Source organism: Oculina patagonica, chromosome 2 (assembly GCF_052425735.1).
Source record: "Oculina patagonica isolate OP01 chromosome 2, crgOcupat, whole genome shotgun sequence".
NCBI lineage: Eukaryota > Metazoa > Cnidaria > Anthozoa > Scleractinia > Oculinidae > Oculina > Oculina patagonica.
The window spans coordinates 41,348,068-41,372,882 of record NC_135759.1 but is presented as its reverse complement, the minus strand read 5'-3'; the positions used below and the strand labels follow the sequence as shown (position 1 = coordinate 41,372,882).

The window sequence follows — 24,815 nt, the reverse complement described above, 5'->3', positions numbered from 1 at the left end:
GTTTTTCTCATCGTCTAACTACTAAATTTGCAAAACGGGTAATGGCAAGAATTCGAAAGAATTTCCGTTTTCATATTATTTGCTATGACCGCGCAAATAAAAGGGAAATCTGGCACTACTTTTGGCCGCTGACAAGGGGTGACTTGTCACTGCAGGCGCTAAATACTGTTGTGATGACAAGAAACCAAAGAAACCAAGCGGTTTGGAACGAAAATGTCTTTATAAATTTGGCGTCAACATCTTGGAAAAGGCTTCTTGTAGAGGCTGAAAGTATGAAATATGAAGATGATAATAAAAGGTAACGAGGCAGATCGATTCTTTAGTTATACGATGGACAGTTAGCGGCAACCAAAGGTTAACCTTTTATAGTAAGGCCATTTCAAGTACCGTAGTACGGAAGCCTATTTATGACTTACCGCGCTTTCTTCAATGAATTTACAGAAAGAAAATGTAACAAAGACTATGGAATTGGACAGAGTATAAGCTTACGAACAGAAGGAATAAACGACAGATAAAACCAATGCCAATTCCAGGAGTTACGGTAGAGGTAGGTCATTTTTGTGTATTATATTTTCAGTCACTCCATCGGTGTGATTTCGATTCTCTGGACGATGGCAATGTATCTTACATTTATTTACATCTTTTACTGTTGACACGATAGTTAGAGTTTTTAATCCGTTATTTTAGGATGTGGATGCATACTCTGATGTGTCCAATGGCTCTACAATCTCAGTGGTAAGCTTCCAAATTTTAGTAAATATGCTTAATTACTAAAGTTTTGTGCTAAATTCATCAAGCTTACAACTGTATTTGAGCTTAATTTGAAATCATTTTTTAAGTTTTGAATGGACACTTTTCAAGTACTGCAAGTGTAGCATTCTAGTGGAGAAAACAAATTTTGTCTGACACTTACTAGGCTGATTGACAAACTGTCAGTGGCTTAACTCTACAAATTACCTTTATGGTGTCTACATTAATGTCAAGCAGGTATCATTCTATGAGCAATAAGATGTGCATAGTTCCAAGTTGGCTACTTGTACAGCGTATAGCCAAAGACATCATATCCTATATATGCGATAGTGGAATCTGCTCTTTAAAGAAGCAGAAGTACAGTTTTAAAAAACCATACTTCTGTAAGAACCTGGGGTATAGATTTAATCTAATGTTGGGCACCCAATCAAACACCAATCGTTTGATTGGGTTTTTTGGTAATCAAACATAATCAAACTCACAAAGACATTTGGTCAATCAAACAAAACTGATCTTCTGATTACCAAACGGTCAACAATCATACTCATTCGAACATTTACCAGACTCCTGTGTGTTAATTTTGATTACTGCTGGGTGATTTACCTATTTTCAGGGTGTTAAGAGATGCATTCCAAACAAAATCGAATTGGATTAAGTTCGATTGCGTTCGATATTTTTGGATTGGTTTAATTGGTGCGATTGGTTTAATAATCAAACTCATAGCAAAGAAGATGTTTGATTTTGTTCGATTACCGAACTGATTACCTAGTAATTTATTGAATTTTGGTTCAATTTTGTTCTATTATAGTAGGTACCTCTAGACAAGTATGAAACATCAATGTAACTCCAACATTGTAAAATTTTGACTGGAATGGTAGATTTATACATGTTTCCCACCGGCTTAAGACTACAATCTCAGTTCTGTTCTATCACTGCTCATTTTCCCAAACAGTAGCTGGCTTTCAAGCCTGATCTAAATTCAGAAATAAAGTTCAGTGACTTTGAAATATAGAACAAAGGAAATTAATTAATGGAAAGAAGAACGGGATGAAGAGAAACTGAGAGAGCATGTCATGCTATAGGAGGCCTCCATGATGTCATTATTAAAGATCCCTAGCTTAAATTGTAATGGTTATTGTTTGAAACTATGTTTATTTAGGGCAGTGCTGCTTCTGGTGGTAGTGGACACATGCCAAGACCCCCGTCTGGTGAGATAAGCACTACATGTAAATGTTCTTTCTATATGACATTTGTGTGTGCCATTTTGATGGACATTCTGGATACATGAATTGCTTACTTATAAATTTTGTTCTTACTCACAGGTGGTTCACGGAGGTCAAAGTCTGTGCAAGGTAGACGGTCTCGAGTTGGTAAGATTCAACCTTATGATACATACAAGTCATGTACATGTACTTCACACAATTTTATACTATGTTGTAAAATTTGGTTACCGTAAAGTGAAGTGAATTTACTGTCAGTAGCTTTTCAAGTTACAACATACTGTTTTAAATGTTTAATTGAAGTATGCCCTAACTGATAATTATTATAAACACATACAGTATGATTTTCTTGTTTTGCCTTCAACGGTTTGCGCTAGTCTTCACACCAATAAAATTATAAATATTAATACAGAAATATTTGACCAAAAATTATAAAGGCTCAAGTAGCTGATCAAACAGTAACCAGCTATTTTTTTTAAAAAAAAAACATGTTCTGTGTTGCACAGTTGTGTTTATATGCACCCAAATGGATGAAGTAAAGTTAACTTAAGTTAATTTATATTATTTTGACAGCAAAGTCACCATACTCTAACTCCCAACTTAAAGGCTCTACAAAGCAACAGCCTCCCAAACCGGCTGCAAGAAATATGTGGATCACTGCAATGAGAAATGGAACTGCTAGTAAGTAATATTGTAAAAATGATATAGAATGTACACTAATACACATACCAGTGCTATAATTATATCTTTTATGACTTTGTATTTTACACAAGACTTAGTAAAAATTGAATGCATACATAACAGATGGACTGAAGGACGGACAATAGGTTGGACGGACAGACAGACGATCGAACGAACGAACTAGATAAAATTAAATAAGAAATAAAGAAAGAATTATTTGGAAAGAGCAAGAGAGAGAAAAATAATAGTACAGTACTGCTCAAATGTAAGTTACCACCTCTTGTCTCGTTTCGTTCTCCCGAAAAGCGTCTCATTTCTCTCAAGAGTCACTGAAGTATGGAATATATTACTTGCAAGAAGCTGTAGACCTGTGCATCATGTCAAAGATTTCTACTCTGTAAATTGCTCCCAGTCTTAGAAAGCTTGATCGATGCTGTAACGGCATCCGCATGCCTTGGTTTTATTTCGTACAATTTTATGTATTTCCCTTTTTTACCGCATTTATGTCACAATGATTTTCCGCTAGCTACCACGTGACTTTAGTTTAAATATCGCGAGCACATGTAAAAAACCCATAAGGCTCACAGAAATTTGACGGAAACCACCAGTTATTGCTGTACAACTCAAAACCTACTAGAGCGTTCGCCCCAACACGTCCTACCATACAGGATCACTGTAAAAGTTTGCACAATAAACCTGAGCCTTGTGGAACCTGTGAGTCTTTAGTCTTTTAGTTTCACGGATCTACTACTAGCTACTGGAGCTGACGCCGCTACAATACTATCAAGAAAACTATGGTAGTTTGTAATCATTGTCAGTGACCTAAATTCATTTCAAACTACAACAGTTACGTGAAAACATGAAAACATAACAATACGCAATGTACATGTCAGGATTGGGTCCAGGAAAATTAGAAACAAGGGACCATAGAAATCACAAGTGGAGCGCATTACATCAACCCATAGGCACAATAATCAGAAAAATTTTAAAAATAAAATAGAAAATCTTTCCCAGATGAGAGAGGCTCCACCCGTAAATACGCCATCACATATACATTGTATAACTTTCAAAACAAAGGGAGTGACATTAAGTTTGAATGATTATCCCCTAGTGGACATGATGGGGTTTATTTTACCCTTTCTACAATTTGGTACTTCACTTTGTTCTGGCGAATGGTAATATATGAAAATGAATATAAAAAAGGAAAATACCATATTGTACCAAGGATAAAATTAAATCACAACGGACACATAAAGAGTGATTTCTGTGAATAATCTTCAACTGTTTTTAAAAAATTTCTTCTTAGCTCTGAGTACGGAAAATTCTCCCATTAAGACTTGGTCAGGTTCCAGGGCTTCTCACAGCAAGCAGAATAGGACTGGAACTAGAGCAAGGCATTTGAGTGATTATGTTCAGGTTGAAGACTTGAAAAATAAAAATCATGTTAGGAGTGCCAGCATGTCTGCAAGTAAGTTTCACACACATGTACACTGAAATCCATCCTATTAAACATTGAACCCCAAAACTATAATAACTATATTAACTTTAGTTAATAATAATAATGATAATCAATTTATATAGCGCATTTTTCATATGTAATGTTCAAATGCGCTGTACACATGCTGTAAATTACTACACAAAGGCCAGACCACAACACCGGGAACTTCGTGCCCTACTCTTTGCGAATAGTGTGTGGGTTCTTAACGTCCCCTGTTATAAGACTGAAGATACAGGAGACGGGACCTACGGTTTATCGTCCTTGTCCGAGAAGACTAGAATGTCTAACCATTTGCAGATGCAATTACAAAGGCAGCACATTCGCCTCAGTTATTTTAAGACCCTGAGTGTTGGTCCGGTCTGGGGTTCGAACCCACGACCTCCCGCACAGCAGTCCGGCGCTCTACCAACTGAGCTAACCAGGCGGCGGTTAGCCTGGTTAGCTCCGTATCCTTCTCATTGTAAATTAATGAGAAGGATACAATGTACATGTGAATGTAATTCTCAATCACATCTATGACTATAGGGCAAAGAAAAATTGTTGTGTACTCATGATAGATCTGGGACATGACGATTGTTTGTTGTATTTTGTATTGCTATTTCTCCCCCCTCCCCCCCCCCCCCCCCCACACACACACACCCACACACACACAAAATGTTAATCCCACAAGAACATGGTGTAAATGCATTAAGTCTACAAAATTACAAGTAATTAGATTAAGTGTATAGTTTTTTTATTTTTAAGGTGAACCTCATTTGTATGGTGGGGGTCCTGCATACAAACCACAGGAAGACTACTATGATGAGATCATAGAGTTAAAGAAGGTTAGAAGTGACACTTTGCTTTGAAGTAAATAAAACAATAAGCTCAAATATTTACTTTTTAGTTATAGTACACTGTCACAGTTCATACAATTATATTAAACAAATAGATTCCATTTTGCTTTGCATCTGTTCAGTTATAGATCACAGATGACATCAAAATGTGGTAAGAACAAAAACATGGCCAATGAGTCACTTGTTGAGTGGGTCACTGATGTTCTTACCACATTTTGACGTCTTCTGTGATCTATGTACCTGAACAGGCCCACAGTAAAATGATGAAAAGACTTGAACTTAACTGAGCTGAACATTTTTGTTTTGTTTTTGCCAGTAAGACTGACTTGGACTACGAACTCTGATTACGTACACGAGTCACACTACACAGTGACGTCATCTGTACATCTGTCCTCTAATCGATCATAAGCATTTAGCCAATCATAATGCACGCAGTGTTTTGGTTATTGTACCAAATATATTAGTCAAGAAGGATCAGGTGATACAGCAAAGCCCTTATTTTTAAAATATATTTGTTCTCTCAGATGTGAATGAAAAGGATGCTTGAATTGCAGATCAAGAATGTAATTTCAATATTTGTTGGTTGATTTCTATTCAATTCTGCAGATAATAAATGCTTTGAAAGCAGAAAACAATGTTATCAACACTAAACTTCGTAGAGTTGAAGGAGAGAATGTATTAAAGGTTTGTAGATAAAATTACTTTACTTTTCATGTTAGAGTTCTTCAATTGAATGTTTTTTTCACTAATTTCCAGAGTAAAAAAATAAGTGCCTGTTATTACATGTACAAGTGTTGTGTTTTCATGTTATAAACACCTTAAAATTTAGCAGTCTTTAAATTTAAGATCGACTGGTTTCTCATGATCACTTGGTGTATTATTGTACATATTTCTAAGAATAGATAAATTACATTTACGTTAGCTTTTATTGTCTCCCAATTTATTATGCAGTTTAAGCAGTTGCAAATATCCAGTGTACAAATCTGCAGTAACCAGCTACTTATGACAGCCCTATTTTTTTGTATATTTATTTTAGGACAGGAAAATGGAAGACCTCTTGAATACAAGAAAGCAGGTATGCAAGTAAAAAAATATAAATTATTACTACCTAGTTACACATTTCCTAAGTTTTTCAATTTTGTCATAGAAAATCTAAATTAATCAGACCCATCTCTGTGAAAAGTGGTAGTAAATAATCTTGTTTAGAAGATATTTCATTAATAATTATTTTCATATTATGTACTTGTAAGCAACTCTGTAACGCCAGCAAAGGGTGTGAAGAGAGCAAATTTACATGCCGTAATGACAGTGGAATGACTGGACCGAACCTACAATTTTTTTCAAGTGGTTAAGATTTATATTCAGTGCATGATGTTACTTTGTGAATGGCATATTAAAATCTTCATACATTAGGCCTGCAATAAACCTTACACTTTCAAAATGTCAATTGAATTTTTTCATATTTGTTTTTGATGGAGTTTTGTTTCAACAGCCTGAAGATGTGAGAAGGACATTAACTGACAAAAAGGGAGACACCAGTGCAGTAAGTAGTACTGGTACATGTTTTACATTACCAATGAACACATGTACGTTCACTTTTATATAATATAAATTTTTTATATCTACAGTAATTTACGTGATGAGAATCACACTTTCACATTTGTTTTAACATGTAAGAATTTAAACTCAGATATGAAATAACAATTGCAAGGTTAAATTTGTTGTTCTCTTTTAGATTGTGAATAGTTTAAAACAAAAACTACATGCAGTTGAAAGAACAGTTAAAGACAAAGAAGCAGAATTAAGGTGAAAGTTTAGTATTATTAGGTGCTCACTGACTACTCACAGGCCATTCATTTTGCAGAGTAAAAGAAGGTTCATTGTATTATATATTTAATGATTATTCACCGAAGTGGAGGTAAATATCCACCACATTCACTGACACTGTGGTGAATAATATTATTTTAGTACCACACAATTAGTTGAATTTAACTAGCGGACCAAAACATCGCTTTCGGTAAACAATGCGACGCGCGAAGGCAGTTTGTTTCTCTTTAGCTGCTCGGAGGTGAATAGTACTTTACTAATCACCTCTGAGTTAACCAATCAGCGCACGCGAAAAACACTATTCACTTGTGTGGTATATGCTAATGGGAATTATGGTTACCCTGTCCTCCCTTCATCTCAAATATGTCTGAGTAGCAGGTCTGGGTGGGAAAATCTCATGTTATAAATACGACCTTTTGACACAGCTAATGGAACATGGGGCTACAGATTGGTATTACATGAAGTTTTTATAATTATTATATATTAAATTTATTTAATATTTATACTATCCCGTATTTTTGTTTTGTTTTGCAGTCAGTTGAAGAAGGATATAAAAATGACAAACATTGAAGAGCTACAAATCCAGAGTGAAACATATTATCAGGAGGTACCAGTATTAATCTTTACATTCTGGATTAATTTCCATAAACCATTTCCAGAGTGATCCACTGAATGTAGTCTCCTTACTGGCAGTTATTTCAAGGGTCTTCACAATGGAAATTTAGTTTGTTAGTAAAATAATTCTGATCTGTCTTGCTGATTTTTTCTTCAGGTTCAAAGATTACAGCTGGCTCTGTTGGAAATGCAACAATCTCAAGTTCACGATTCTTTTGGAAGGACCAGGTACTTTTTAGTAAAAAAAAATGCTTTGCTTGCTCATTTGTGGCTGTTGTGCAATTTGGTGCTAAGTTTTCCCAAGTTGCTACAGCATTATGTTAATTAGCAACGGCAACAACAACAACAACAACAACACACGCTTTATTACCAAAAAATAAATTAGGCTTACAGTTCAAACATATATTAAAACAAAAATTTGGTTAATTTAATCAGGTGAATTGATAAAGGTAAAATAGTAGCAAGTTCGGAAAGTTGATGTTGGAGCAATAGCCGTTGGTTACCCACAGTTGATGTTACCTACTGTAGAGGGCAGATTACATGAAGAACATCTGCCTGTGGTGAACTTTAGCCTGGTAACAGTGCCAGAGTTCAGTGCCCATAGTGAAATTTGCCATGTTATTGCCCCTAAATGTTTCTCTTTTTCTCTTGCCCGCCTACACAGTACAACAGTTTCTTTAGGAAGAAACTGTTAGCTTTCCAGCGCTGCATCAAGTTCAGGCAAGTAATCACAAGGGGTGCACTCCAGGATGCCATGATATGTTATGTCAAGTTACATATGTCAAGTTACTTTTTACCTTTTTAACCGCCTTTTATTTGTAATTTTTAAACCTTTTTATTTCACGAGAGCGTTTTAACGAACAATGGGTCCTAAGCTCTTCGTGGATAAACAAGAAATGTCTTACATAGCCTTTTTCAATATAATAGCATGGTGTCACAGGCGCGTAGCTGAAGTTTTTGTAAGGGTGTTCGTATTGACAGGATATTTATTAAGGGGGGTTATTTGGCGCGAGCCTCTAGGGGGATCTGGGGGCATGTCCCCCCAGAATATTTTGAATCTAGAGGCCCGGAAATGCTATTTTCAGCATTGTGTACGTGAATATTTCAAACTCGATGGAGTGTAAAATAACAGGTATTTTTAGTCATAACAACAATATTTCCGGCGTTTTGTTAACTTGATACATTCATACATACATACCGGCTTAGTACACTAAACGTTTTACAAAAGCTTGATGTGTGCTGCAAAGGTTAAGCCCCCACCCCGGCTCCACCTTCAATGTACTAAAAGCGGCGTCAAATCGTCAATATGCACTAAATACACCATAGTTAGTACTAACTATGAATGCACGTATCACCTGGGTCCCCCGAAATTGTAATCCCCGCATTTTGTTTATTGATACTCCATTTATCAAGTCCCGGACGCCTGTTAAGGAAATACTTTTTCAGCAATGGGATTATTTTGACTACATATAATACTAGGGCACTAAGATCCATTCTCCTAACAATTTAATACTTTCCCGATACTTTTAGCGTTTTCGTGCAGGGTAATTTAAAAGCTGCAACTCTCAAAGTTTGTTTTCCATTCCCCCACTATTTGCTAAAAGCTGAAAATCAACAGTTTGTGTTTTCGGTCCTCCATTATTGACCTCCAAAGGGGGTTCGTTCGAACCCCTCGAACCCCCCTCCTACGCGCCTGTGTCAGAAACGGGATTATATCAGCCTCATGGGTTTAATTCCCAAAACTCCAGTATGGTCTTTCATCAGCAGGAACTTTAATACTTCTTTTGATGAACAAAAGCACAGAATGTCAGCTTGGGTAGCTAGTAATTTCCCATCACAATGCATGTTTTCTACAGATTATTTATCTTACTAACTATTTTCAGTGATTAATGGCTGTGTCTTTTCTGCAGTCCAAGGAATAACACCCTCCCAAAAGAGACAAAAGGAAAGCCCACGAGCGTGTCTCTTCAGAGATTAGCAGGTGTGATACAAACAAATTACCTCCACTTTGAACACGTTCTTGAGCCGAGGATATGAAAACCGCAAGAGTGAAAAATACGCCCCCCCCCCCCCCCCCTAGCACCATCAACTTTTCTCTGGCCTTTTTCTCGTCTTGTACATTAATCCTTCAAGTGCTTGAGGCACGATATGGTTTGAAATTCTTGTCTAACTTTCATTATGAAGTGCAAACTAAAAATTGTCAGTGGTATTTTCAATTTCTGACAACTGACATCTCAGCTGCAAGTTTCGTTCAAGTTTCGTTCAATACAATCCCTTTATAAATCTTGTCCAAATTTAACAGTCCATTCTTATTTTTGAAACAACATGTACTTTCTTGTTTTAACAAGGTTCCTGTGTTTTGTTTTGTTTTAAGAGGAAAACGACCACTTGAAAGCAGAAAACCGCAGTCTCAAGAAAGATCTTATGACGGCGATAGAAAACGCTGCAAGTGGAAACAAGAAAGTTTATCTTAAAGGTGCGCTCAAAATGTTAACTCTCATAATTAATTTTCACACATTTGTTTCATGTTAGTTCTCAGAATTTGGTGGAACATAAAAACGGTACGTGTAAATCTCTCTTGACAATTGTCAGTGTAACTTTTTCACAGATTAAAGCTCTTGATCCCTGCGCTTTAATATTCTGTCTATTTTGACAACTAGTGGGAGGCCTGTGGCCTAATGGTTAGTGCGCTGGACTCCGGATTAAACAGTCTGAGTTCGAGCCTCGGCCGGGGTCATTGTGTTGTGTTCTTGGGCAAGACACTTTGCTCTCATATAGTGCCCCTCTTCACTCAGTTGCATAAATGGCTACCGGCGAATTAATGCTGGGGGGTAACCCTGCGATGGACTAGCATTAGGATAAGCTCCGGCGGTATATGGGCCACTTGGCTCAGCGCAGACTTTACCGTACCTTACCTAATTTGACAACTGGCTTTGCTTTTAACAAAACATATATTAAACAGCCTAAAAAAAATTCAAAATGCTTGCGATTTTCCTTGTTGTTGTGTAAAAGATATCAATTTTGTTTTTGTTTTTGTTTTTGGTAATTTCAGCTGAGTATGCAGATATGAACCGAGGACAACTTTTAGCCAAGATTCGTGAACTAGAGGAAGTAAGTAACATGGTAAAAAAAAATTAGGGCATGTTTCTTAGTTCTGCATTAGCAGTAATTTTGTTTCAAGCTCCTATATTTTGAGTTGAACTAGACGAAGCGCCGTGGAATTGAAAAGCAAAAAAGGCGGAAGGAAACCATTATTTTCTTGACAAGCTGAATGAAATAACCTTATGTGGCAACAAATTGGACGGACTATCGAACGGACAGAACGGACGGACTGTAGGACGAATGGACGGAAGGCCGGACGGACGAAATAGCAACTTGAAAGAGAGCCATTTTCAAAATGATTCTGACTATCTTTTTCTAAGTTCATGTAATATATCAAACACAAGAAACAATGCTTCATTAGGATATCCGAACACCGAGAAGAGAGTTGAAAATAAGACGCGCAGCGGAGTATATGACGAAATTCGAGGTGTTTGGATAGCCGATGAAACACTGTCTCGAGTGTTTGATGTATCTTCTTAATCGAAACAAAAACTACAGAGTAAACTGAGAAATAAAATCGTAAAAATCTATGCTAGGTAAGACCGAGTATCAAAACCTCCTTCGCGGTTATGATTTTCTTTGTTTTAACTTGAGAAATTATTAATAAGTTTGAGAATGCGTTTTTCTTGATTTCAGAAAGTGCAAGAGTCGGATGGAAAGGGAGCATTGACCAGGAAGGGATCTTTACGAGAAGATAGAGATAGAGAAAGTGACGGGGAAGTTAGAAGAAAAAGCGTATCAAAGCTCGGCGCGGATGGTAAACAGGATTTCCATTTGTGTTCTTCAGATCGCGTGTGCTACGTTGGTTTTTTGTTGAATGTCTTCGTGTTTAGAGACCCTTCTGAACAAAAATAACGTCAGGGCTTATTACCAGAATATGCAGTGTACCTTGCCAGTCCAAAAATGTACCAGTGTCTATTGTTGTGTTTAGTTCCAGGTAGAATAGAGCTAAAGGGAACTTCATCCCAGAAACTAGCCCAGCTACAGGAAAGAGAAGTGGAGCTTTTAGAAGAAAGAGAAAAACAACGCGAGATTATCGAACGACTGAAAGAAGATCGCGCCCATTACAGATCAGTCGCCGACGATCTCAGGTAAAATGTATTTTCCGCTTAGCGTTCGGGTGAGCCTTTTCAACCTCCAGGTTGAAAATGAAGGAAAAGGGCGGGGAATGGAAAAAAAGAGAAACTCCCTTGTCCCTAGATTTTGTTTGAAGTTTACTGTCTTTTGAAGCTGCCTACTAACTCGTTTCTAATATGTCAAAAAAACTCATCCTTATCGTCTGTACATTTCTGAGAGGCGATCAAAGATTTCACAAAGTACTTTTTATCTCAGGAAATTTGAAATTTAGAGGGATACGTTTACATGCATCCCATCAGTTGAGAGCCGCAAAAGGAAACAGCACTTGGTGTTAACGCAAGGGTCACGTAGTCTGGCAATTTTTGTTGGGAGGGGGGTGGAGAGGTGCGCGTAGTCATTAAGGCAAAGATATCCAGAATGCTTCTCGGGTGTCATATTGCAGTCTTAGAGACCTAGAGGTGGACTTAGGCAAAGTTTTGCTAAGGATGAAAAGTATGTTATTAACCTCGTTGATATACATGTATTAGGTTGCAGTTGAAATCAACTCAAGAGGAGCTGGACAGACTGAGAGATGAAAAGGGTGTCGTTGGAGAAAGAAGGAGATTGTCAACAAGTTCAACAAGGTTTGTTTCCTTTTAATTCTGCCCAAGTCATATGTTGTGTTATCCTAGCACATGTGCATTAGTCGATTGAGGTAAATTGGCCTTGACGCCTTTTAGAGCAGTTTTTAATCGAGTGTTTTAAAACCTAGCCTGCGCCGCAGACGTAACCTAACCCCGGTCAGTAAATCAGGATTTAGTTTCGTCGGCGGCGCAGGCTATTTAAAACCCAAATCAAAGAAATTACTCTGGCCAATCACAAAGGACACAGACAATCCAGTGAACCAATCAAAACTCGATGCAAATACATGTAGCTAGGGCGATGCGCGGAAAACGTGCGCGAGCGAGACACGATTGGTTTTGGATTTTGTTCTGATTGGTCGAGAATGTGGCGCGAGATTTTTAAACCAATCACTAAACGTAGTACTGTAAAACCAAAGCAAACGCAGATTTCTTTTGACACTCAAGTGAAAACCGCTAAAAGGTGTTTTAAGTTTGTTTTCTGTGATTACAGCCCAACAAGAAAGCCGTCTATCAAGGAAGTCCCTCCTCAAGATGATCGCGATGAAGACCTGGATCGAATGGTAAATGATTTCCAACAACAGAGGGCCGCTAAGGCTCTTCAGCGGCAGTGGCGAGGTTACCAAGGGAGGAAAAAACTGCAGACAGAAGAACATGAGAGCGAGACGCAGGAGAGACAAAATCAAGCTGCTTCGACGCTACAGAAAAACTGGAGGAGACATAGAGACAGGGTAAGCGGATTCAATAAAAGAAATTCTTTCTAGCTAGACACACAGTGAAGATCTGTTTGTCAGTCTAAAATTTGCGTTTTTCAGTTTAGTTTAAGGGACTGAGTTGAGTTTAAGTTTTATTACGTTTGACTTTATAACGTTTTGCCAAATACTCGCTGTGAGAACTTACATGTAATGTTTACAAAGAAATTACCTTTATGGCTCTAAATAACAAAACCATAGCTTCATTGCAAACACATGTGTCTCCCGTCGCTATAATTTAAAGCTACAAGCAAACAAGATTAACTTTGAAAACTGTTTAGCCAAACAATATTTCAAAAACCCATTTCGCAATCGGTTTTAATCTCCGCTAAAATCCGTGTCACAGTTCCTTTAAGTTGGAAACCGCATTGGAACGTTACGCCAACGTGCAAGTAGCCTTTTATTGTTCTCTATATGCATATTTTTCAGAACTTACATGTTTTCATTTCTTTGCAGACCAAACAACAGGAGCAAGTTGATAAAGAACAGGTAATGGTTCTTCCTTAAAGAATTTATTAATTAAATACCAAGGCGGTAGTTTTACAACCGAGTGGATTTTAAATCACGTTCGAAAGTAATTTTGTTTTGGTTTAATTTTTATGTTTTCTTGAAATTGTCTTTTTAGAAACCAGTGGATACTTTTCGAGCAATTTAGTAACAAATTTGTAATGAATGGTACTTTGACTGGCTCTACTGTATGTTTTTCACAAGTTTTATGCTTTGAGTGGAAATATTAAGCGCGGGAAAACGAGCGCCCTGCCCTGTACATGTAAGCCTGTTAAGCGCGGGAAATTATGCCACCGGTGTTAAGCGCGGGAAAACGTGCAACTTGATGTTCCGAGAGAAAATAACTCCTTTGCTTTTATGAGTTAAAGAATGTTGCATGAGTTTCTTAATCCAACTGTTAAGCTTAGCAAATAAAATTTGAAAATAATTGTCACGTTGTAGGCAATAGCAGAGATCCAGGCTGCGCTGCGCGGTCACGCTGTACGTAACAAGTACATCGAACAGTTGGATAAAGAGCTGGAATTTACAGACCGTGATGACGCAGTGGTCACTATCCAATCAGCGATGAGAGCTCATTTGTCAAGAAAAAAACATCTGGGGTCTCCTGAAGACGAGCTAGAGTCACGTGATACGAGGACTAGAGGAAGGTAAAACACTTGAATTGCCTGCGGTCAAACGCTTAAATCAACGCCACTTACGCCTCGAACTTTTTAAGATTTTGGTGCGAAAATGTGAGGCGATTTTTGTAAGGAAACGTTATAAAGAGCAGTGGTAAACAATAACGATAAAAATTATTAGCATTCGTTGGCACAATGAGGCGTACAAAGCTTAACTTTTCAGTGACTGTCTTAGCTTTTGGCTTAAAAGTGCTTGTTAAAACATTTATACAAGCGGTGCGTTTGACCGCTCTGTACTGTAGCAGGCTAATGCGCATGAGCAGCTGTGAAAGACAGGAGAAGTATGGAAAGAGTAAAATTCATTTATAGTAAGCCATTTAAATACACAATGACAAAAATGTTATTAGGCAATGACAAAGGCAGCATAGGCTAGTCGGGAAAAGAGTTTTAAGTCAAACCTATGACCTTCCGGTCATCGGTCGGACACTCTATCACTGAGCTACAGGAAAATCTACGGGCTAGGCTATACAGTTTAAAAGTAACAAACCTCCCGCGTAGTGCTTTGATTATTTTTTTATGCACGGAAATAAATGAGACTTAAGAGGACTTAAGACTGGTTGACAAAGCGAGAAAGGTATTCTTCTCACATGTATTCAAGTTGGCATCAAAACGTTACGTACTACAATGGTATTACCTGACTCGGCTTTTCGCCGCCAAAAAAGTTCACTCAAAGACCGAACGAATTCAGTTGTTTTAAACAAAATGTAATTTCCATTTGGTTTTTGGTCTTCAGTTCCTTGATATCTGCAGTAGCAAGTATGTCACAGTATCAAGCTACCATGTTGTTTATTTAATTAGGAGAAATCTCCAAAGGAAAGCAGATTGAAGAAAAACATTTTTTTTTCAGTTCTAGTCGCAGCCTTCACGACTCTGAACCCGACTCCGATGAGGGCTTGGTAACTAAAGCGTCTATCAGTAAAAGGCACCCAAAACCTGCTATAACAGGTTCGAGAAAATCCAGTTTGACAGGTAAGAATTTGCTGAGTGCTACTTACGTCAATTACTTAATATACATTTTACTTTATAGAAAGTGCTTAGTCGTTATTTTGCAAACATCAGTCGTTACGTTTAGACATGTATCTTCAAATATTGTGAATTCAGGCAATTTCTTGTTGGTGCTACGATTACCAATAACGTAAAACAACTGATTCAAAAGACATTTAAAACTGAACCACAAAAACAAAATTGCTAATCAACAACTGGATGGCTTACACCGTACCAAGTATGACCTTGCGTTCAAGGCTTTAAGAACTTCTAGATCTATAGGCAACAATAATGAGTGTCACGCACGATATTATTGATGTGTCACGCAACAGTAACAGGTATTTTGTCATGTTTTGCTGTAAAAGACCCACAGGATTCTGCTGGTCACGAGTTCCTGGCATCCTCAGCCAATGATGTGGCCACAAGTGGTGAGTCGGCACTAACACGTGATTCATCATCGAATCAAAAAGAACTTGCACGTGATAAAGCACGTGCACTTGCACGTAATGAAGCACTTGCACTTAGAGAAAATGCACATGGTAAAGCACTTGCACGTGATAAGACACTTGCACGTGATAAGGCGCTTGCACGTGATAAAGCACTCGTGACGTCAGCACCTGCACGTGCCCCGTCAGAATCTGACTCAGATGATGACGCTGTTGTGGTTGGCCGATCCGTTAGAACAGAAAATCAAAAGAACGAAAAGACGACTCAGTTAAACACGGATAAGTCTGTAGAAAGAAGCCAAAGAACTTCAGGCGCTAGTAAAAAGGATCCGCAAAGAAACACAAAAAAATCCCACGGAATGAAAAAAGCTGCCAAAGAGACAGCGAAGAAAAAAGATGGCGATGGAGAGAAAAGTAATGCAGAGGAGGGTATGTTTTCTCAGTGAAGATTGGTGCATGAAGATCTGTTGCTGTTTAACCTCGCTACTTACAGTTAACACATCAATAACCAACCGATGGCATGCATCATAAATGATTTTAACTTCTACGAGTGAAGCTGGCGGTTCTACTGTCTGTGCACACGATATCAATACCGATGATGTTAACTTTACCTTAACTGCTGTTTAACCTCGCTACTTACAGTTAACACATCAATAACCAACCGATGGCATGCATCATGAATGATTTTAACTTCTACGAGTGAAGCTGGCGGTTTTTCTTTCTTCGCACACGTAACTGATCAATGCCGATGATGTTAACCTCACCTTTTTTATCTAACACGTTCGATCACGTTAGATTCGCGCCTTTTTGATCTAACAAATCTAACATGTCTCTCTGCGTTGCGAAACCTTCTTGCAAAAAAATACTGACAGTTGAACTTGATTGTCAAACACTAAGCTAATCTATAATGAAGCATTTTGTAATCACTCATTCTTGCTACTTAACTGTGTTGTCAACTTGACGTTCTTCTTGAATCTCATTACCTGTCTGCCTTAGAGAGTAGTGTTGTTGTAAGAAGAAATAGGATTTTGGTCACTTTGACAAAAAACATTTCACTGTGTGTATGTCAACAAACAGCAGGACCCGCATGAAAACCGGCTAGCTAGAGCTGATGTGGCTTCCTCTCTAAATATAGTATATTACTATTTATTTAACTTATTGGTTGTTTTCGTCTAGCCGTAACATTCAAAGAGGCTGAGATATCTACAAAAACACTAATATCTTTCGTGTTAATTCTATTTTAGTAAACTTTAACCCTTTAACCCCTAAGAGTGCCAAATGGCACATAGTGTCATAACTTGGTCAATATCATGTTGTTCAATTGATTTGAAATTTTGGCACAAAAATTGTCTTGGCAAGATCTGTATTTTAAAAAGCATAAAATTGTACCTTCCCCCTATTTGTGACTTGATTGACCATCCGGCCTATAATTTTTAAAACTTTTTTGCAGATACTTTTGTGGTATGCAACATAAACTGAAATTAACCACTACACTGAGAGCTGCACAATAAGATACAGTTTAGGGGTATACCTAAAATTTACGGAGATAAACAACTTTTTGAATATTTTTCTTTTCAACGTTTTAACTCATTTCTTTTAAAGCTATAACATTCTTTTTATTTGCTCAAGTATTTTATGCAATTAACTGATCAGTCCTTTCAAATGGTGTCTCATACATAGATATCTGGTTTATACTTTTTAATTTACGAAAAAGGCCATTTGCTTTAGGGGGTAAAGGGTTAATGCTGGGATTCACTCTGATGTAAAGCTACTTAATGGTGGATGGTGACAATTTGGTCAAATTATGCAACAAAACCTCATTTGCTTTACCTTTTATATTTCTCTCCAAGGTTCTCGACGAAGTTTGATTACAGCTCCAAGGTTCTCTAACATCTCTGAACACAGCGAGGAGGACGAAGTTACGAGCCCTCCGAGGTCTAGATCACTTCAAAAGAGGTCGGGTGGGCTGCTAAACGAGTCCGTGCCGAAAGAAACCGAGCAAAGACCGAAGAAAAAACCGTTCGAGATCGTTGATAGCGACGATGATGATGAAGATGATGCGATAGTTTCCCGACCTAGAAGATCACTAGACACAGGAATGAACCAACAGAGACCTTCACTCTCACGATCAAGCCGAGCGCTAAGCCCCTCCTCATCCAGTCCGAGGGAAGACAGCCGGGTCACTACTGTTGAAGGCAGACCCGGTTTATCCCGATCGACAGGTCAGCTGGCTCTGAATCGAGATCGTGGAGATTCTGAGTCCAGTAGAGACGAGAACCTTCAGCGACCAGGTCTCTCAAGGTCTAAGAGACCTCTGAGTGGTCAGAGGCCGAGTTTAAATCGCAGTGGTAGTGGCGGTGATAGAGAAAAAGGGACTGATTCTAGAGCTTCAAGCTCGCGAAGGTCCAGTTTTCCCGCGGGCTCTGAAGAAGATAGCGAAGATGACGTAATCGTGACTGGAAAAAATACGTCGACCACTGGAAATGACAAGAAGGCAGGTCGCCCCAGTCTCACTCGGAGATCACCTGCAAGCACTCGTAAGTATTGCATGTTTTGGTTAATTTGGAATGTTAAAAAAACATGTCCTTAGCAGAACGTTAAAAGCTAACAGTTCAAGTTTCAATGATGTCTGTACCTACTTTTACCGCTAGCTATAGTTTTTATCATTGGGAGGCGCTGTGGTCTTATTGTTTATAGAGCGCAGGACTCCGGATCGAGCAGTCCGGGTCCGAGCACTGGCCAGGGCACTACGTTGTGTTCTTTGGCAACACACTTTACTCTCATAGTGCGTCTCTTCACCCACGTCTACCGGCGAATTTAATGCTGGGGGTAGCCCTGCGATTGACTAGCATCCCTTCCAAGGGGGAGTAGAAATACTCCTAGTCGCTTCATACTTCTAAAACCGGGATAAAGGCCGGTCTGGTGGACCACTAAGCTCAAACGCAGACCTAACCGTTTTTAAACTGCCATGGTTTTTTTATTGCTTTACAACTTTTTCATTGTCTCTTTTGTTTAGTTTTTTTCTTAGCCAATCAGAGAAGTACATTCGCTCGTGCCCTTTAGCGGCACGTGAATAATTAAAATTATTTGACTCCTGCCACTCAGACTAAGTTGGTTTTTGATTGGCCCGTGCACTAGGGAAACCAGAACGGCTCGTTACACTAATCCGTGAAAAAGATGCCCTTTCGCTTTCTGAATCTTCAGTTTCCTTTTTTCACCATAGTTCCAGTGTCATCTCAGCGTGAATCAATAACAAGCAGCTTGGACAACTTTTTCTCCTCCACTGTCCCGTCAAAAGAATCTAGTGGCAAGAAGTCCCCCCGGAAAACTCACGCTACGTTCAACGACAGTGATGATGACGATGATGATGATGATGACGATGAAATTGTTGTTTCTTCTCTGTCGAGATTCAAGTCCAAACAAAAGGACAAGTCTTCCGCTGGGAGAAAAACCTCCACAGACTCAGGTTAGCACTGAATCTTCGCAGCGACATGGGCATAACAGACACATTATCAGTTAAATGGCTTTGTCACAGATTTTAACAGATTTTTAAACAGTCAAAATTTAGATTTGTGTCAATGGAAACCTAAAATAATGGTCTATTTTCTTACCAATTGCTTTATTAGAGAACTGAAACTGTTAACAAGCGTCTTTGGCTACGGATGGCTAGGATGGAAATGGATTACGACTTAACTGAAAAATTAAAGGCTAAACGTTCAAATTGTTTCCGCGCGTCTTCAAAAACTTGATATTTATAGCCGTGGTTTGATTTCTCAGCGTGAATTAGAATTATATCTTCCTTTAGATGTTCAAAGATAATGTTTTCATGAGTTTAGTTGCCTACTACATTTCAGAACAGTTTAGATCAAAAATCCGCAAAGTCCCCGTGACGTAGCTTCTTAAATCTCGTACCCAAATTTCCCCACTCTTCAACAGGGGAGAGAGAGAAGGTCTGGGTACATGATATGGTAATTCTTTCTAGCTGAGTAATCGCGATTTTACGCGCCACCTTTCGGAACATTTTTCTTGTGCTTAACGGAGATTTGCGTAGCAGCGTGTACTTTTTTCTGGACTGTTAAACTTGTTATGGTGAATATTTTGTTTTATTTTCACTGACTTGGTTTCTTTTGTTATGTATATTGTTAGTCGCTGGCTTATGGGCGACTTCAGACAAGGGAAGCGACTCCAAGAACAAACGAAAATCGGTAAGGTTTTTTTGGTGAACCCTAGCTTTGTTCGCGCACATGAAGACATCAAACTCTCTTTAAATAATAAACTAAAAGGGTATATATATCTATGAAACGAATGCAAGAAAGTTCGTTATAAAATCCATAAATGCTCCACATGGTGAAAAGTAAACTACAGCAATTTTAAAATGTTTCTTCCAAGTTTTGTTAGAAATCTTGAAGTCTAACCGATCAAATATTATTGCGTGCTAAATATATAGGATAACAGACCCAAGATTACCCATAACCAATGTCAGTGTGTCATATGGGGATGAGGGAGGGGGGTGAGAGGGTTTGGAACTCGATCTGGAACTCGTCCTGAATGTTTGCTTTGGAAGCCAGGGTTCTGATGGAGCCTGGGTCCCCGTTAAATTTTATAAATCTTGGTCATTGGAGCCGCAAGTTTTTGTTGTTTAAAGTGACATGGTCAGCGTTCTTACAGCGCTGACCTGGACACTAGTTTCACGTTTTGAAAGAAGTCCACGGTGGACTTTTTTCAAAACGAACCTTCAGAAATCTGCTTCAATCTTCTCAGTGTTTCACTAAATGGGAAAATTTAGAAGAAGAAAAACACTGAGAAGATTGAAGCAGATTTCTTAAGGTTCTCTACGCGTATTTTTGATTTCGGGTTTTGGTGGACTTTATTCAAAACCATTCTCGTCCCCATAGCCCTTTCGTTTCTCTTAGCCGGCTTGGCACGAGAAAACGGAGGGCTCTGGGGACATAGGATTTTTGAATTAATTCGAATTTTTTTGATTGGCTGTTTGGAACAAAGAATTCCTAAACGGAAGTCGAAAACGTAACGACTCTCTCATACATTCTTTTGAAACATCATGACTGCATACATGAAGACCGGAAGTCCTAGAATCTAGGACTGGAAATCCTGTCCCCAGAGCCCTTTGTTTCCTCGTGCCAAGGCCCAGCCGGCTAAGAGAAACGAAAGGGCTATGGGGACGAGAATGATTCAAAACGTGAAAACTAGTGTCCAGGTCAGCGCGGTCTGAACGCTGACCATGACCCTTTAATAACGAGCAGAAGTGCTTTATCAAGTTTAAAACACGAAGCGCAAGTCTTTTAGACTTGATAAAACACGAACTGCGAGTTTATTGAACGGCTTCAAAAACCTCTGATGTACATCTTTTCATTCTTGTACCGATACTTAGATTTTGGGTTATTAGTTGGCCAAGAGAATTGGACATAAAATTTAGCCGTGTCTTTATCAGATAAAAAAAGACACTCATTAAACATGGTAGAGTTTATGTGATTGAGATCAGATAACAAGGGATAACTCGTAAGATAACAAGGGACGAGTTGTCTGTGTGATAGTAGTGTTCAATATAAGAGGAGGCCGTTTAAATATACAGTCTGTTGAAGTAAACTTCAGGGAGAACGTTCTATTGACATCTTTCTATACAAAATTCTGCAAATTCTGCAGCTTGAAACTTAAGCACTGGTCAAACGGTAACGCAAGTAGTTGCCAGTTCAACTTGCGGACAGACTTGCGTTGGGTAGCCAAACGGACACGCAGATTTAGTTGCATGTGCACGCAAGTTTGCACGAAAACGTCTACGTACAAGGTGCAATTCAGTATTTGAAGTAAACTGTAAAAAATGCGTTGACTTACGATGGGTGGCACAACGGTGAAATTAAGTGCAAATTTGATCTCGAGTTCTCACCAAAGTTAACGCAAGTTACCAAGTACACGCAAGTCCTGGCCAAACGGAGACGCAAGTGGACGAAATTTTTTAACTTCAATGCGTCTACTTGCGTTGCCGTTTGGTCAGGGCTTTATGATTTTATATCACAATGTGCCACTCATACGTTCTCGTTTTAATGACATTTTAACACCTTTCTTTTATAGAGTACAAAATCCTCTTCAAGTAATAAGTGGAGCCCAGATTTTGAGTTTGAGAAACCTCCCTCCCGCCGACCAGACTCACAGCTTGATGAGCTGTTTTGAAGATCGAAACACAAGAGACCCACTTGTACAGACATAGAATGGAAGTCCAGTATAAACGTTGCGTTGTAGCATGGGAGAAAAAGGTCACCAAAGCACATAACAGGACATTTCTGAAGTACAGTACCCCCAACAGGAAAGACAAGAAAAAACGTCTCTGTTGTATCGATGATTGCTTACCTATTGTTCGCGGCTACTAATTTTAGCAAGTTGGGCGAAAATCACAAAATTTAGTACTCGTTAAATTTAAGTACCCCCCCCCCCCCCTCCCACCCCAAAAGGGACACAAAATTAAGCATGGTCGAATTGAAAAATTCTTTAAAAAACGGATGCCTGTAACTTTGTTCTTTCTAGCAGTGCAAATGTTCGTTCAATTTTAAGTAATTTTTTTTTTTACTGAACATTTATTTCCATCTTAGCGATTAAAAACTGATTTACACGATATCACTATTTTTTAAGATTTTCGGAAAATCGCTAAATTTAATAGTAGTTAAAATCGCTAAAATTAGTAGCGGCTAACAATAGTAGCCTTAAGGTATTGTTGTTGTGCTGCGCGGTTGCGAGGTATTATTAAACTATCAAGCCACTATGTGATATCTTATCGATTCTGAAACAAATTCCAGGGTTGGACAGCTGGACAGGCCTAGTAATTTTTCCGTAATCACGATGTATGCTAAGGAAAGCGTGATTTCTCTTCTTTTTTCTGCAAGTCTTTCTGAAAGTATATTCCATGCGCCAGCCATTCATCTAGGAGCTTGGTCACCGCAAACCAAATAACCATATAACCTTTCTTGGAATAAAAAAAAAATCAAATTAAAAAATTTAATAATAAATAGGAATATATTTTAGCATGACTCCATACATGCTTGGACAAGGTAGCATTTTATATTCATTCCTCTGAAATATTTATCAAGGGCCCTGTTGTTCAAAGGTTGGATAACGCTATCCGCTGGGACAATTACCATCCAGTTGATAGCGTAATGTGTTTTGTCACCACAGCACTAAGAGCAGTTTTCAATTGAGTGTCGTAAAACCAAAACCAAAGTAATTACTCTGGCCAATCACAAAGGACACAGACAATCCAGTGAACTAATCAAAATTCGAAGCAAATACAAGTAGCTGGCACGAAGCGCGGGAAAACGTTCGCGAGCGAGACACGATTGGTTTTGGTTTTAGTTCTGATTGGCTGAAAAAGTGGCGCGAGAGTTTAAACCAATCCTTAACGTAGTAATGCTAAACCAAAGCAAACGCATATTACTTTCGACATTCAAGTAAAAACCGCTCTATCTACTGGAAAGTTATCTATCCGGTGGAAATCGTTATCCACCCTTAAAACAACTGGACCCAGAACTATTTATCATATGGAAAAGCAGTTGTAGTATTATTCTAGTAGTAGTATTAAAACTAGTAGTGAATAAAAAAAAGTTCCCATTTTTTACTCAGAGTTAAGTTGTATTTAGTCTTCTCGGAGAAGGACGAAAAAACGAGGCCCCGCTCCGAAAAAAAAGGAAAAAACAAAAAAAAAAAAGGGGCGGGCGGGGTGGTACCTTCGATTGAATGAAAACCGAACAAAAACAACCCAACACCCAAATACCAGGGTAAATAAAGTCATTTCAGAGTGGGTTTATTGAAAACACGGTAGTAGATCTGACGGTCTATGCTTCTATGCTTTTATGGGCCGAAGGCAAGTAGAATATTAAAGTGCTCATGACGCGAAATTTTTTCCACATACAGTTGAATCTCGATATCTAGAACCCTCAGTAACTCGAACCTCCCGCCAACTCGACCTTTTTTCCATCCCCTTCAGGTTGTTTTCTTATCATTTTACCCTCGATAACTCGAACTCCCGATATCTCGAACCTTTTTCGATTTCCCTTCAACGAAGGTTCGAGTTATCGGGATTAAACTGTAATTAAAACGTTTACTATTTGGAATGCACAATTCCAAAGTTTAACGCCGAAAGTTGGTTGTTTTTCATTCAAAAATCTCCCGAGAACTGGGTCTGATTTAGCACGAAATTCCGGCGTGTGACGTCACGTTGAGTTACACACATTTGAGTCCCGGTCGCTAAGGAAAAATCGTGTGACGTAACAACTCGGTCTAGTGACCCTGAATCGAGTAGTTTTCGAAACCGTGAAATAGTTCTGACTAACTTTTTGTTATGTAGAACATCTTATCTTTATTATTTATTACCGAGCTTAAAATTTACCATCTTTATTGTTTACTACAAAAACTTGATGAATTCGACATTGCTGATCCTAGCAGTATGCAGGACGCGTGTCACATATCAACCTAGTAAAATGGCCCAGCTCACAACGAGTCTTCTCGTAGCTCAGTTGGTTAGAGCGCCCAACCGGTATCTGGGAGGCCATGGGTTCGATTCCCGTCGGGGACTCAGAATTTTTCTTTGTCCCATGCTCGTGTCATGAAGAACATCTTATCTTTATTATTTATTACCGAGCTTAAAATTTACCATCTTTATTATTTACTACAAAAACTTGATGAATTCGACATTGCTGATCCTAGCAGTATGCAGGACGCGTGTCACATATCAACCTAGTAAAATGGCCCAGCTCACAACGAGTCTCTCGTAGCTCAGTTGGTTAGAGCGCCCAACCGGTATCTGGGAGGCCATGGGTTCGATTCCCGTCGGGGACTCAGAATTTTTCTTTGTCCCATGCTCGTGTCATGAAGAACATCTTATCTTTATTATTTATTACCGAGCTTAAAATTTACCAGCTTTATTATTTACTACAAAAACTTGATGAATTCGACATTGCTGATCCTAGCAGTATGCAGGACGCGTGTCACATATCAACCTAGTAAAATGGCCCAGCTCACAACGAGTCTCTCGTAGCTCAGTTGGTTAGAGCGCCCAACCGGTATCTGGGAGGCCATGGGTTCGATTCCCGTCGGGGACTCAGAATTTTTCTTTGTCCCATGCTCGTGTCATGAAGAACATCTTATCTTTATTATTTATTACCGAGCTTAAAATTTACCATCTTTATTATTTACTACAATATCAAATCAGTTTGCCGTC

At 38.6% G+C, this 24,815-nt stretch overlaps 1 protein-coding gene and 1 non-coding gene across 4 annotated transcripts; one reads left to right on the top strand and one right to left on the bottom strand.

Moving 5' to 3' along the window:
- Nucleotides 1–167: 167 nt before the first annotated feature.
- LOC144641000 (uncharacterized) lies at nt 168–23,213 on the top strand. 3 transcript variants are annotated; one of them, XM_078500067.1, is made up of 29 exons: nt 168–298; nt 442–547; nt 688–735; nt 1,910–1,958; nt 2,073–2,120; nt 2,544–2,651; nt 3,958–4,119; nt 4,894–4,973; nt 5,592–5,669; nt 6,022–6,060; nt 6,478–6,528; nt 6,721–6,791; nt 7,347–7,419; nt 7,585–7,655; nt 9,338–9,408; nt 9,802–9,903; nt 10,480–10,538; nt 11,166–11,286; nt 11,461–11,620; nt 12,134–12,229; nt 12,720–12,957; nt 13,435–13,467; nt 13,927–14,132; nt 15,010–15,131; nt 15,512–16,021; nt 17,443–18,129; nt 18,816–19,058; nt 19,739–19,797; nt 21,680–23,213. In XM_078500067.1, exons 2-29 carry the CDS (start codon nt 521–523, stop codon nt 21,776–21,778), a joined length of 3,711 nt encoding a protein of 1,236 aa, XP_078356193.1. In that variant the 5' UTR covers nt 168–298; nt 442–520; the 3' UTR covers nt 21,779–23,213. The 3 variants fall into 3 exon arrangements, with proteins under 3 accessions (XP_078356193.1, XP_078356204.1, XP_078356198.1); XM_078500078.1 differs by lacking the exon at nt 15,512–16,021; XM_078500072.1 differs by lacking the exons at nt 19,739–19,797; nt 21,680–23,213 and having other exon boundaries at nt 18,816–19,063.
- Nucleotides 4,501–4,573, bottom strand: Trnas-gcu (transfer RNA serine (anticodon GCU)). The gene has a single exon. It is a non-coding gene; the product is annotated as a tRNA-Ser (tRNA).
- Nucleotides 23,214–24,815: the final 1,602 nt, after the last annotated feature.

Coding starts and splice junctions, on each gene's coding strand:
- LOC144641000 (XM_078500067.1), top strand. CDS start 521: ATGCCAATTCCAGGAGTTACGGTAGAG. Junction 7,656..9,337: donor GATTCTTTTGGAAGGACCAG/GTACTTTTTAGT, acceptor TCTTTTCTGCAG/TCCAAGGAATAACACCCTCC. Junction 12,958..13,434: donor GGAGGAGACATAGAGACAGG/GTAAGCGGATTC, acceptor ATTTCTTTGCAG/ACCAAACAACAGGAGCAAGT.